This window comes from Mustela erminea, chromosome 11, assembly GCF_009829155.1.
Source record: "Mustela erminea isolate mMusErm1 chromosome 11, mMusErm1.Pri, whole genome shotgun sequence".
NCBI lineage: Eukaryota > Metazoa > Chordata > Mammalia > Carnivora > Mustelidae > Mustela > Mustela erminea.
In genome coordinates, this window is record NC_045624.1 from 75243999 (window position 1) to 75257732 (window position 13734).

The window sequence follows — 13734 nt, forward strand, 5'->3', positions numbered from 1 at the left end:
ATCCTGAACTTGGCAAGCATTTCTAAGCTATGTAGATTGAGTCTCCAAGGGGCCTGAAACTCATAGCCCAAGAAGGACCATTAAGTGAAATGAACAAGATGGTGGTCTAAAGATGGAATCAGTATTGTCAGCACTCCTACACTTCCATTACAGTCCCCTGCATTTGGGGGTTCCCTTCATTATCTTAGTCCATCTCTCCTGCTGTCTTCTGTGTGGTCTCTCTAGCCTTTCTTTATATGTTCTTTTTTTGTGCAGAAGCTGTTCAGTCAGCCCTTGGTTCTTTAAGAGGAACTGCTCTATAAATAGGTGTAGATTTAGTATGTCCAAAGGAGAGTTCAGGGTCTTACTTTGTCACCATTTTGGACCAGAGCTCCACCTCTTCTAGTACATTTTGTGGATGTGTGTGGGGTTTTCTGTTTTGAGGGGGGTGTTTGGTGGCTTCTGAAGTGATTACAATTAGTATTTTAACTTATAACAATCTGGTTCAGATTAATACCAATTTAATCATAGTATACAAAAATTTGCTTTCTTATAGCTCCATTCCTTACCTTCTTTGTGCCTTTGTAGTCATACAGATTAATCTTTATATATTGTATGCTTATAAGCAGAGATTTACTTTATTGTTTTATCCATTTTATATTTATCCTTGTTACCTTTGCCACTGCTCTCATTTGTTTATGAACTCCAGTTACTTCATGCTCATGAATTGGAGGAATTAATGTTTTTATGTTAATATTTTATGTTAGTATGTTAAAATGTTCGTACTATTCTTAGCAGTCTACAGATTCAATGCAATCTCTACAAAAATACCAATAGCATTTCTCACAGAACTGAAACAAATAATAAAATTTTCATGGAACCACAGAAGGCCCTGAATAGCCAAAGCAATCTTGAGAAAGAACAAAGCTGAAGATGTTATAATTCTAGATTTTAAAGTATACTGTAAAGTTTGAGTAACCAAAGTAGTATGGTAATGGAAGAGTGAAACAGGATAGATCACATGGAACAGTGGAACAGCCCAGAAATAAACTCACACTTAACATGGTCACTTGATCTGTAACAAAATAGGTAAGAATAATACAATGAGGGGATGACAGTCTCTTCAAAAAATGGTGTTGGGAAAACTAGATGGGTATGTGCGAAAGAACAAAGCTGGACCACTTTTTATACCATGTACAGAGATAAAATGGATTACAGACCTAAATGTAAGACCTGGAACCATAAAACTTAACAACAACATAGTAAACTTTCGGATGTCGGTCTTGCAATATTTTTTTCTGGATCATTCTTCTTTAGGGAAAAAACAAAAATAAGCAGTTAGGACTACATGAAACCAAAATCCTCTTGCGGAGCAAGGGAAACCATCAACAAAACAAAAAGGCAGAGGCAGAGGGAGAAGCAGGCTCCCTACCGAGCAAGGAGCCCGATGTGGGACTCAATCCCAGGACGCTGGGATCATGACCTGAGCCAAAGATAGCCGCTTAACCAACTGAGCCACCCAGGCGTCCCTCAAATTTTTATTTAAATTCTAGCTAACATATAGTATAATACTGGTTTCAGGAGTTGAATTTAGTGATTCCTCACATATAACACCCAGTTCTCAACATAAGTGCCCTCCTTAATACCCATCATCCATTTGGCCCATTCCCTGCCCATTTCCCCTCCATCAACCCTTAGTTTGTTTTTTATAATTAAGAGTGTCTTATGGTTTACTTTCCTCTCTCTTTTTTTTCCTTACGTTCATCTGTTTTGTTTCTTAAATTCCACATATGAGTGACATCACAGTGGCATTTGTCTTTCTCTGACTTATTTTGTTTAGCATAATGCACTCTCGCTTCATCCACATCATTGCAAAGGGCAAGATTTCATTCCTTTTGATGACTAATATTCGTGTATGTGTGTGTGTGTGTGTGTGTCCCCACACACATATCCCCCACATCTCCTTTATCTGTTCTTCAGTCAGTGGACATTTGGGCTCTTTCCATAATTTGGCTATTGTTGATAATGCTGCTATAAATACCAGGGTGCCTGTGCCCTTTCAAATCAATACTTTTGTATCATTTGGATAAATACCTATTATTGTAATTGCTAGATAAGGGTAGTTCTATTTTTAACTTTTTTAGGAACTTCTATACTGTTTTCCAGAGTGTCTGCAGGAGCTTGCATTCCCACCAACAGTGTAAGGGGGTTCCCCTTTCTCCACATCCGTGCCAACACCGATTGTTTCCTGTGTTACTAGTTTTAGCCATTCTGACAGGTGTGAGGTGGTATCTCTTTGTGGTTTTGATTTGTATTTCCCTGATGAGGAATGACGTTAAGTATCATTTCATGTGTCTGTTGGCCATCTGGATGTCTTTTTTGGAAAAGTATCTATTCATGTCTTCTACCCATATCTTAACTGGGTTATTTGGTTCTTTTGGGTGTTGAGTTTGGTAAGTTCCTTATAGATTTTGGATACTAACCCTTTATCACGTAGGCCATTTGCAAATATCTTCTCCCATTGCAAGTCTGCCTTTTAGTTTTATTTACTGTTTCCTTCACTGTGCAGAAGCTTTTTTTTTTTTTTTAAAGATTTTATTTATTTATTTGACAGAGAGAGATTACAAGTAGGCAGAGAGGCAGGCAGAGAGAGAGAGAGGAGGAAGCAGGCTCCCTGCTGAGCAGAGAGCCTGATGTGGGACTCGATCCCAGGACCCTGAGATCATGACCTGAGCCGAAGGCAGCGGCTTAACCCACTGAGCCACCCAGGAGCCCTGCGCAGAAGCTTTTTATCTTAGGGTCCCAATAGTTCTTTTTTGCTTTTGTTTCCCTTGCCTTTGGAGATGTGCCTAGTAAGAAGTTGCTATTCCCTCTGTCAAAGAGTTGCTGTCCGTGTTCTCCTCTAGGATTTTGATTTTTTTTTTTTTTTTTTTTTTGGTGGGGTTTTTTATTGTTTTTTTTGGGTTTTTTTTTTTTTTTTTTGGCAAATTTAGATCTTCCCTCCACTTTGAATTTATGTTGTGTGCAGTGTAAGAAAGTGGCCCAGTTTCATTCTTCTGCATGTGGCTGCTCAGTTTTCCCAGCACCATTTGTTGAAGAAACCTTTTTTTTTTTTTCATTTGATACACTTTCCTGCTCTGTTGAAGACTACTTGACCATATAGTTATAGGTCTTTTTCTGGATTTTTTTTTTAAAGATTTTATTTATTTATTTGACAGAGATCATAAGTAGGCAGAGAGGCAGGCAGAGAGAGAGGAGGAAGCAGGCTCCCCGCTGAGCAGAGAGCCTGATTCGGGGCTCGATCCCAGGACCCTGAGATCATGACCTGAGCCGAAGGCAGAGGTTTTAACCCGTTGAGCCACCCAGGTGCCCATGGATTTTCTTTTCTTTTCCGTTGATCTATGTGTCTTGTTTTTGTGCCAGTACCATACTGTTTTGATGACTACAGCTTTGTAATACAAATTGAAGTCCAGAATTGTGATGCCTCCTACTTTGCTTTTCTTTTTCAACGTTGCTTTGGCTATTCAGGGTCTTTTGTGGTTCTATGCAAATATTTTAGGATTGTTTGTTCTAGTTCTGTGAAAAATGCTAGTGGTATTTTGATGGGGACTACATTAAATGTGTAGATTTCTTTGGGTAGTGTAGACATTAAAACAGTATTTGTTCTTCCAATTCATGAGTATGGAATGTTTTTCCATTTCTTTGTGTTATCTTCAGTTTGATAAGTGTTCTATAGTTTTCATAATACAGGTGTTCCACCTCTTTGGTTAGGTTTATTCTTAGGCTTATTGTTATGGTTGTTGGTGCAGTTGTAAATAGGATCAATTCCTTGATTTCTCTTTCTGCTTCTTCATTATCGGTGGATGGAAATGCAACAGGTTTCTCTACATTGATTTTGTATACTACTACTTTGCTGAATACGTGTATCAGTTCTAGTAACTTGCAGGGGCGGGTAGTCTTTGGGCTTTCTACATAGAGTATCATGTCATAGTGAAAGTTTGACGTCTTCATGGCCAATTTGAATGCCTTTTATTTCTTTATGTTGCCTGATTGCTGACGCCTGGACTTCCAGTACTATGTGAAATAGTGAGTGGTGTGAGTGGACATCCCTGTCTTGTGAGTGGACATCCCTGTCTTGTATCTGATCATAGAGGAAAGTCTCTCAGTTTTTCCCCATTGAGGATGATATGAGGGAAGTACGTTGATAGGACTGTAAAGAATTTAAAGCCCTGGAGAATACATCATAAGTTCTAGACAAACCAAAACCACATTGAGATACCACCTTACACCAGTTAGAATGGCCAAAATTAGCAAGACAGGAAACAACGTGTGTTGGAGGGGATGTGGAGAAAGGGGAACCCTCTTACGCTGTTGGTGGGAATGCAAGTTGGTGCAGCCACTTTGGCAAACAGTGTGGCGATTCCTCAAGAAATTAAAAATAGAGCTTCCCTATGACCCTGCAATTGCACTACTGGGTATTTACCCCAAAGATACAGATGTAGTGAAAAGAAGGGCCATCTGTACCCCAATGTTTATAGTAGCAATGGCCACTTTTGCCAAACTGTGGAAAGAACCAAGATGCCCTTCAGTGGACGAATGGATAAGGAAGATGTGGTCCATATACACTATGGAGTATTATGCCTCCATCAGAAGGGATGAATACCCAACTTTTGCAGCAACATGGACGGGACTGGAAGAGATTATGCTGAGTGAAATAAGTCAAGCAGAGAGAGTCAGTTATCATATGGTTTCACTTATTTGTGGAGCATAACAAATAACATGGAGGACAAGGGGAGATGGAGAGGAGAAGAGAGTTGAGGGAAATTGTAAGGGGAGGTGAACCATGAGAGACTATGGACTCTGAAAAACCACCTGAGGGTTTTGAAGGGGCAGGGGGGTGGGAGGTTGGGGGAGCCAGGTGGTGGGTATTAGGGAGGGCATGTATTGCATGGAGCACTGGATGTGGTGCAAAAAACAATGAATACTGTTACGCTGAAAAGAAAAAAAAAAGAAGTAATAAAAAATCCAGTAACATTAATTCTAAGTTCTAAAATGTTACATCTAAATTTCTGACTTTTTCCTTTTAACATTCTGTAACAATTACTAGAAACATAACTATCTTTCTGGCTTTAGTTTCAAGTTTGAACATATTCAGATGCCAACTTTGCTGGAATAGATGTCAAAATAAAGCATTGTAGGCCTTTTATTTCTGGAGGAGGAATGTACCTATATTCTTGCATGTGTATATTGTTTTCCCACTCATCCATGTTCATATAAAAGAATGTTAGGAGTATTTTCTTAGACTTAGAGATTCTGCATATATTTCACAAACCTAAAAAATCCTGTCGTTCAGATTTTTCCATATACAGTAAAATATAAAACAGTAAAAATACATTATACTCACCACCTAGATTTAGCAGATTATTAACTTAGGATATTTATATTTGATGAAGTATTATGAACTACAACTATTACAGCATTTTAGCCTTTAATATTTATAATATAAATTTCTTTAAAAAAAAAAAACGACCCTTCCATTATAACTGGTATTAAACTGGTATTGGTATAATACCATTATCTCACCAAAAAATAATAATTTTTAATTTTATCTAATATTCAGCCCATGTTCAGCCCATATTCAGATTTCTTTATGTACTCTCAAACTGACTTTTAAAATTTTATTTGAACCAGGATGTATCTGGTTGCTGACTCTCAGAAGATTCCCTTATTCTAGAACAGTTCTCCCTTCCCTGCTACCTTTTTCCCAACTTAATTTCATTGTTATAGAATGAAGACAGTAGTCCTATATGGTATTTCAACTTCAATTTTTTGGCATTCTTTACCCTCTTACTTTAGTCTCTGAATTTTCTATAAATTGGAAGTTAGATCTAATGGATTGTTTAGATTAAAATTAAAGTTTTTTTCCCTGCAAAATGCTTTACAGATAATCCTGATTACATAATTTTGTGTCACAAAATCTAGTTGACTCATGATACCAAGATTGATCAGCATGTTCAGCTTCTAGGATTTTTTGTTTTGTTTTGAAATGATAAGAAACATAAATAGGTTCCACTGCCTGGGTGGCTCAGTCAGTTAAGCATCCAATTCTTGGTTTCAGCTGTGGTCACAATCCCAGGAGTCATAAGACCCGAGTACCCTGTCTGGCTCCATGCCTAGTGTGGAGCCCAACATCAGACTTGAACTCATGACTCCGAGATCAAGACGTGAGCTAAGATAGAGTCTGACACTTAACTGAACAACTCAGGTGCTCTGAGAGTTTTTTTTTTTTTTTTTTTTAAGCAAAATAAATTTACTGGGACAATGTGAAGATTTATAAATGAGGTTTAATAAATGAAGTTTATTATACTATTTTTTAAAAGATTATATTTATTTATTTGAGGAAGAAAGAGCAAGCATGAGCTTGCTTGTGGGAGGGGCAGAGGAAGACAGAGAAGCAGACTCTCCTCTGGGCAGGGAGCCAGGCTGACACAGGGTTTGATCCCAGGACCCCAGGATCAGGAGCCAAAGGCAGACGCTTCACCAACCAAGCCACCAAGGTGCCCCGAAGTTTATTATACTATGAAGTTTTATAAATGAAATTTAATAAATGTAATATGAGCATTTGTGGAATGCTTTTCATATTCCTCAAGGCACTTAATAGAAGGTATTTAATAAATATTTGTCGATTTGTCTTTTTCCTTGTTTTTTAAAAGATTTTATTTATTTATTTGACAGACAGAGATCACAAGCAGGCAGAGGGGCAGGGAAGCAGGCTTCCCACTGAGCAGAGAGCCCGATGTGGGGCTTGATCCCAGGACCCTGGGATCATGACCTGAACCGAAGGCAGAGGCTTTAACCCACTGAGCCACCCAGGTGCCCCCCCACTTTTTTTTTAAATTTGACAGACAGAGATCAGAGGCAGGCAGTGGGGTGGGAAGCAGGATCCCTGCTGAGCAGAGAGCCCAATTTGGGGCTTGATCCCAGGACCCTGAGATCATGACCTGAGCCGAAGGCAAAGGCTTAACCCACTGAGCCACCCAGGCACCCCTGTTGATTTGTCTTTTAAGGTTTTTTAATATGCTCCTTTCCTTGAGGTTCTCCCTTCCTGGTGTGAAAAGATAAGACAATTATTTTCATTTTTCACTACAGATTTTCGCTACTGATGTTACAAACAATAAAATATTGGAGCATAGAGTTGAAGAAAAGACTTAAACCAGGTGAGTAATAATAAAAGTCTAAAGAAGCAATTAAACCACCATTCATTTTTATAAAGTTGATTATTGGGATAATTGATAAAATTGGAATATAAACTACAGAGTACTAATCAATTTGATAATGTTACTGTGAAATATAAGAATATTCTGAGGTAATTAGAATAACAGGGTGTGTTGTATGCAAACTACTTTCAAACTGTTGATAAAAAAAGTAAATGGTATGTAACAAGAGGGAGAGTTTGGTGAAATTTTGGGTTAATAGGATCTTATTTATTTCCAGTGGAAGTGTAAATTGGTCCCTCCTTTCTGCAAAGCATTTTGGCAATTTGTCTCAAGTTTTTAGTTGAGCTTCACAATCTTACTGTTTCTTCTGTAGTAATTCTAGAAAGACTACAAAAAGTTGTGTGTATGAAGATATTTATGTAAGAGTGTATGAATAAATAAGGAAAATTTGATGGTAACATAGTTATCTAACAGTATGAGACTGATAAATATAAAAAACTATTAAAAATGACAATGTACCTCTATATTTATTGATACAGTGTCTGTATTTTTAAGTGCCCACTCTGGCTTCTAAGCAATAGAAAAATATATATTTTTAAAAATATTTTATTTATTTGAGAGAGAGAGTGCTTGGTTGCAAGAGCAGGGGGAGGGGCAGAGGAGGAGGGAAACGCAGAGAATCTCAAGTAGACTCTGCACTGGGCCTGGAGACAGACATGGTACTCAGTCTTATGACCCCTGCGATTGTGACCTGAGCTGAAACCAAGAGTCGGACACTTAACTGACTGAGCCACTCAGACAGTGGAACCTATTTGTTTCTTTAAACAAGATCTTTTAAAAAGATGCGTGTACACAGATATATGAATATTTGTACATATTTGACTAGTAAACATGTAATTTGTATGTACATGTGTATCCGTATGTATTATATACATATGGACATGCATATAAATGTATTTGTGTGTACATAGACATTTGGAAAGATGAGAGTTACTAGTGGTTATTTTTGAAGAAAAGGTTTATAAGTGATTTTTATACTTTCTTATATTAACTGGCTTTTTGCAAAGGAGTATATGTTTTCTCACGAAACTTTTCTAAGATAATGCTTCTTTCAAAGATTATGTGTTTTTATTTTATACCTTCATAGCAACTTTTGGTGTGCAGTACAAATAGTGGTATATTTGCTAACTCTCCATTAGATGAGAGTATTTGAGTAGTTCTTATGAGGCTAAATGCACAAATTCTGAGACTTATTAGTCAGGTGCCTTCATTCTGTTACCTGGCCAGAGTCTGTTTCCTTACTGCTCTCTTACCTGTCTTATAAATATGTTGCTGCTCACACAGCTGAAGTGCATTTGGAGAATCAGAGTACATATTTTATTAATGACAGTTGTGTATTGCCTTTGTATAGAACTTAGATATTCATTTTTGATACTCGTCAACATGTGCTTTAATATTAATACTGGTTGTTTTTATAGTTTATTTAATTTATGGAAATCAAACTTAAAGACATGTTTGTTAAACTTTTATTTTACATCTTTTCCTTAACAGATTTTTCTTCATTCATTTAAAAATATGGATCCTGAATCAGAGGGACCACAGATTATCAAAGTGACACCTCTTCAACAAATGCTTGCTTCTTGCAGTGGAGCTATACTGACATCACTAATGGGTAGAATAATGTTACTGCTGTAGATTATGTAACTGAATGATTTCCATTTGTTACCATCTGTGAAATAATGCTAATATTATCATTCATGCTGCATCATGCTCTCTCTCCATGAGCATGGTAACATGAAAAGAACCTTGGACAGAGAATCAAGAGACTTGACTTTTATTCCTTGCTTTGCCATTTGCAGGCTAAGTGCCCTTTGGGATAGTCCCTACTTCTCTCTGAACCTCATTTTTCATCTATAGAAGTAGGGGCTAAAACCAGGAGTTCTTTGAGGTTCCTGTCAATATTGAATTTTTATAACTCTATTAGCCTTTTTTGAAATAGAAAAAAAGAAGATAGAGTGAAATATTAGTATAACGAATAATACAAAATTTGGACAAGTTATGGTAGAAACAAATACAAATTATTTTTTCCTTTGCTTGCATTAACCATGAATTTCTTTAATTCCTCTGGGCCACATTTTTCAGGTTTTTTAGTCCATTTCTTTCATAGAAAGACAAATGACTTAGGTGATAGTTTGTATTTCAATGGTTTTTAAGTTGGCCAGTTTATTTAAGGTAGATGATTAGGATAAATGTATTGCTTTCAGGGGTAGTATTTTACTTCAGGTCAGCATGTTAGTGTTGCAAAGATTTTAGAGATCATCTAATGATTTACCGTGACCTCCTCATTCTTAAAGGGGGAGAAGTTTTCCTAGAACCACTATCTGGCCTTTTTTTTCTACCTGGATAAAATAGCATGCAAATTAAGACCATTCTCCTTTACCATGCTGTTCCTGAATGGACTAACACTGTGTGATAGTAAAGATGATTTCTGGCTAGCTCATTCAAATCTTCATTATGTATAGTTTTTATTTGATACAGCTGAATTTAACAGATGAGGAAGACTAGTATTGTTTGATTATTGATTAGTTGTAATACAGAGTTATTCTCAAATTTTTACATAGACTTCCAAAACACTTATTCTTTACCTTAGATGATGTATTTTCTTTAAAATACTAGTATTTTAGTTTTAACATTAATGGAATTATTGTTATAGAAATATTGTAAATGACAGTTTAGTAGTCATAAGAGAAATCATTACATTGTCTTCTCATTGATCCTCTTTAAACAGAATTCAGGGTCATGAAGAGGAGTTGATTTGATATATTTTGTGAATTTTGGACAAATATCTGTACCATTTATAGGTATCACTGCCTAATTAAAATTTATGTTTCTTCATAGTGACACCCCTCGACGTTGTTAAAATTCGACTCCAAGCCCAAAACAACCCATTCTCCAAAGGTATGTGTCATGAATGGAGAATATTGTCAAGCTTTTAAGTATTACTTTATTCATTTTTTTTTTAAGATTTTATTTATTTATTTGATAGAGATCACAGGTAGGCAGAGCAACAGGCAGAGAGAGAGGGAGAAGCAGACTCCCTGCTGAGCAGAGAGCCTGATGTGGGGCTCGATCCTATCATGACCCGAGCCGAAGGCAGAGTCTTTAACCCACTGAGCCACACAGGCACCCCACTTTATTCATTTTTGTTTGAATAATTTTTTTGTTAATTTTTAAAAGCTCATACCTCCTTACACTCAGGCAGAACTTTTTTTTCAGTATTTGTACATCATGGGGTCTAGCCAGAAAATAAATAATATATAAAACAGTCATAACACTTTTATATACCTAACTAAAGCATAGAATGGTTTAATATTTGAGTATGTGCCTTACAAGTAAGACCAGAATTCTAAGCATAAGGGGCTTTAGAATCTAGCTTCCTTCATAGTCCAAAAGCTGTGCACATTCTAAAACATTCATCCAACAGTTATCTAACTGTTGCTTGAATATAGTGGTAGAAAATGATTATTTTATCAGGCAGCTTGGTTAATTGTTGGCCAGTATAGTTTATATGAACTTGAAAAGAGCAGTTATACATCTTTATTAGATGGGCAAAAATAGCAATTCCTTGATAAACCTCTTACAGTTTTATAAAGATTATGACAAACATGTTTAAATAGCGGGAAATAAACTGCTTGGACTGTGAGAATGTTGGCTCAGACAGAAATGCCACTCTGATGAGCACAGCACTGAGAAGGAATGAACAACAGTTATAGTTCAGACAGATGACAGGATAAATGGATTGTAGGAGAAGACTAAAAGGAAAGCAGTTTCCTACACACTTAAGAAATCCTTAAAAACAGTAGGAGACACTTAGACCTATGTATCCAAGACTCATATATATGGTTGAACAGAAAAGATAATTTTGGCAGGCAGGGTGAGTCCAATAATGGTAAAGGGTAGCTATGAGGGAAAGTTGAGGTAAATTAACTAGAAGCTGATAAATACCTAGAATGAGCAGCATAAATACAGAGAAAGAGTCAACATAGCACTGTTTGCATTGAGCAGAGCAGGGGGAGCCCAATGTGGGACTGGATCCCAGGAAGCCAGAATCATGGCCTGAGCCTAAGGCAGTCGCTTAACCAACTGAGCTGCCCAGGCACCCGAAAAGAACTTTTTTTAATTGTGTATTTTTCTAATTGAAGTGTAATTTACATATAACATTGTATTAGTTTAAGGTGTGCCATATGAGGACTTGATGTATGTATATATAGCGAAAAGATCACCACAGTAATTTTTGTCAGTCCCCTCACAAAATTAACAATTTTTTCATGTTAAGAGAATTTTTAACATTTACTCTCTTAACAAGTTTCAGCTGTCCATTAGATTTCTGCATATGTTTATATAATGTGTATATACAAATATGTATGTTTAATGTATGTGTAATTCAAAAAAATTTTTTTTGTCTGAATTTCCCTTGGGTACCAGAGTTTTCTTGTCAAGTGGAAGAGATGTATACCTATGTGCTCATTTCAAAACAGGTTTTCCTCCTTGATATTCCTATGCATTCCCTCAGATACCCTAAAAGAATTTATTTGTTTGCATTTGTTAACTACATTTATGAAAACATAAGATTCATCAATTTACTCAAATACTTTTCACCACTTTGAGTTTAGAGGCTAGTTCTTTGTCATTAGGTAAATTAATTTATGCATTTTTCATCATAAAAGGTAAAAACAAAGTTGTATCTCTTTTCATAATTTTCTAGTCCACTCATTGTACTTTGAATTTGTTCCTCTGTAAAAATAGTACAGTTTTGTGAAATAATTTTTGACTGTTGGACCTTTTTTGTTAGGAAAATGTTTTGTGTATAGTAACGGACTTATGGATCATCTGTGTGTCTGTGAAGAGGAAGGCAACAAAGTGTGGTATAAGAAACCAGGACGTTTCCAGGGTACATTGGTAAGGAGATTATGTTATTTATAATTACATTATGTTTTCTGGTTTTATATTTAATCTGTGTATGAAAGATCTACCAGTTGCAGATGAGTATTAAGTTACTGATATAGTTAGCACACTTACTCACAGTTAAAGCATAGATGTTTAGGCAGGAAAAGGGAAGTACTTCTTTGCTTTTAATTAACTTGTTACTTTCATCTATTCATGCTTTTTTATGTGGAAAGAAAAAATGGAGTCAATATTTTAAAACTTCTTAATTAAATATGTATGTATGTATGTATTTTATTTGAGAGGTTACATGCATGCAGGGAGGGGTGTGAGGCACGGGGAGAGAGAATCCACAAGCAGACTCCCTGCTGAATGTGGAGCCTGACTCGAGGCTTAATCCCACAACCCTGAGATGATGACCTGAGTCGAAATTGAGAGTTGGCCATTTTATTGACTGAGCCACCCAGGTGCCCCTAAACTATTTTATTTTAAGATATTTGTAGATAATACTCAGCTTTAAGAAAAATATACAGACAGATCCCTTGTATCTTTTCCTCCCCCTGCCCTCCAGGAGGTTAATATCATACAAAAGCAGTACAGTATCACAGCCAGTATATTGATTTTGATACATTAAAGGTATAGAACAATTCTATCCGCACAGCATCCTTCCTGCTCCCCTGTTATAACCACCTGCATTTCCTTTGTGCTCTCAACTGCTCCTTAACTCCTGGCAGCTGCTAATGTGTTCTTCATTTATATCATTTTCTCAGTTCAAGAATGGAATGATAACATATATATAACATTTTTGAATTAGTACTTTTCACTTAGCATAATTTATCTGGCAATTCATCCAAGTTGTTGCATTTATCAATAGTTAGTTCCTTTTATTGCTCCCTAGTTCCAGAGTATTGATGTACCAGTTTGTTTTCTCGGTTGTGGCCAGTTTAGAGCTTTTTCAAATAAAGCTGCTACATAGATTCATTCTCGGGTTTTTGTGTGAAAGCAAATATTAAAACAACAAACCACTCACTGGTTTTCTCTGGGAGCACTGTTTACAACACTATAAACCAGATATGTGGGTTTTTTCATTTGTGCCAAGCCATTCCTCAGTTACCAGTGAACACCAACCAGGTATCCTGTAGTTTAAGTCAATACTGACACCATAAGACCGCTCCCACTTCAGATGACAGTCACAGGCCAGGTTGTCACCTGTGTTTTTGACTAACTGGCTGTAAATCTGAGGGTCCCATAATCCCCTTCGTGGATTCGGTGAATTGCTAGAATAGCTCACAGAACTCCAGAAAACAGTTTACAAACTAGGTGACCAGTTTTTTATGAAAGGATACAATTCAGGAGAAACCAGTTAGAAGGGATGCATAGGGCAGGGCTTGAGGGGTGGGTGTGGAACTTCCTTCTCTTGGTGTGTCACCCTCCTTGTACCTCCATGTGTTCACCAACCTGGAAGCTTCCAAGCCTTATAGTTGAGGGATTTTTATGGAGGCTTTCTTATATAGACGTGATTGATCAAATTTGTTATAAATAACAAAGATACTCTTTTCACCTTTATTCTCTGGATCTATTTTAGGACTGAGAA

At 36.7% G+C, this 13734-nt stretch overlaps 1 protein-coding gene across 3 annotated transcripts in view; it reads left to right on the forward strand.

Annotated features, from left to right (window-relative positions):
* The window catches only part of SLC25A40 (solute carrier family 25 member 40), a 57604-nt gene that overhangs the window by 13973 nt on the left and 29897 nt on the right, over window positions 1-13734 (forward strand). For all 3 annotated transcript variants that reach the window (XM_032304726.1, XM_032304724.1, XM_032304727.1), the window contains 4 exons: window positions 7129-7196; window positions 8748-8868; window positions 10095-10154; window positions 12049-12155. In XM_032304726.1, coding sequence (XP_032160617.1) covers window positions 8772-8868; window positions 10095-10154; window positions 12049-12155 — 264 coding nt within the window. In that variant the 5' untranslated portion in view covers window positions 7129-7196; window positions 8748-8771. The remainder of the gene's footprint in view (window positions 1-7128; window positions 7197-8747; window positions 8869-10094; window positions 10155-12048; window positions 12156-13734) is intronic.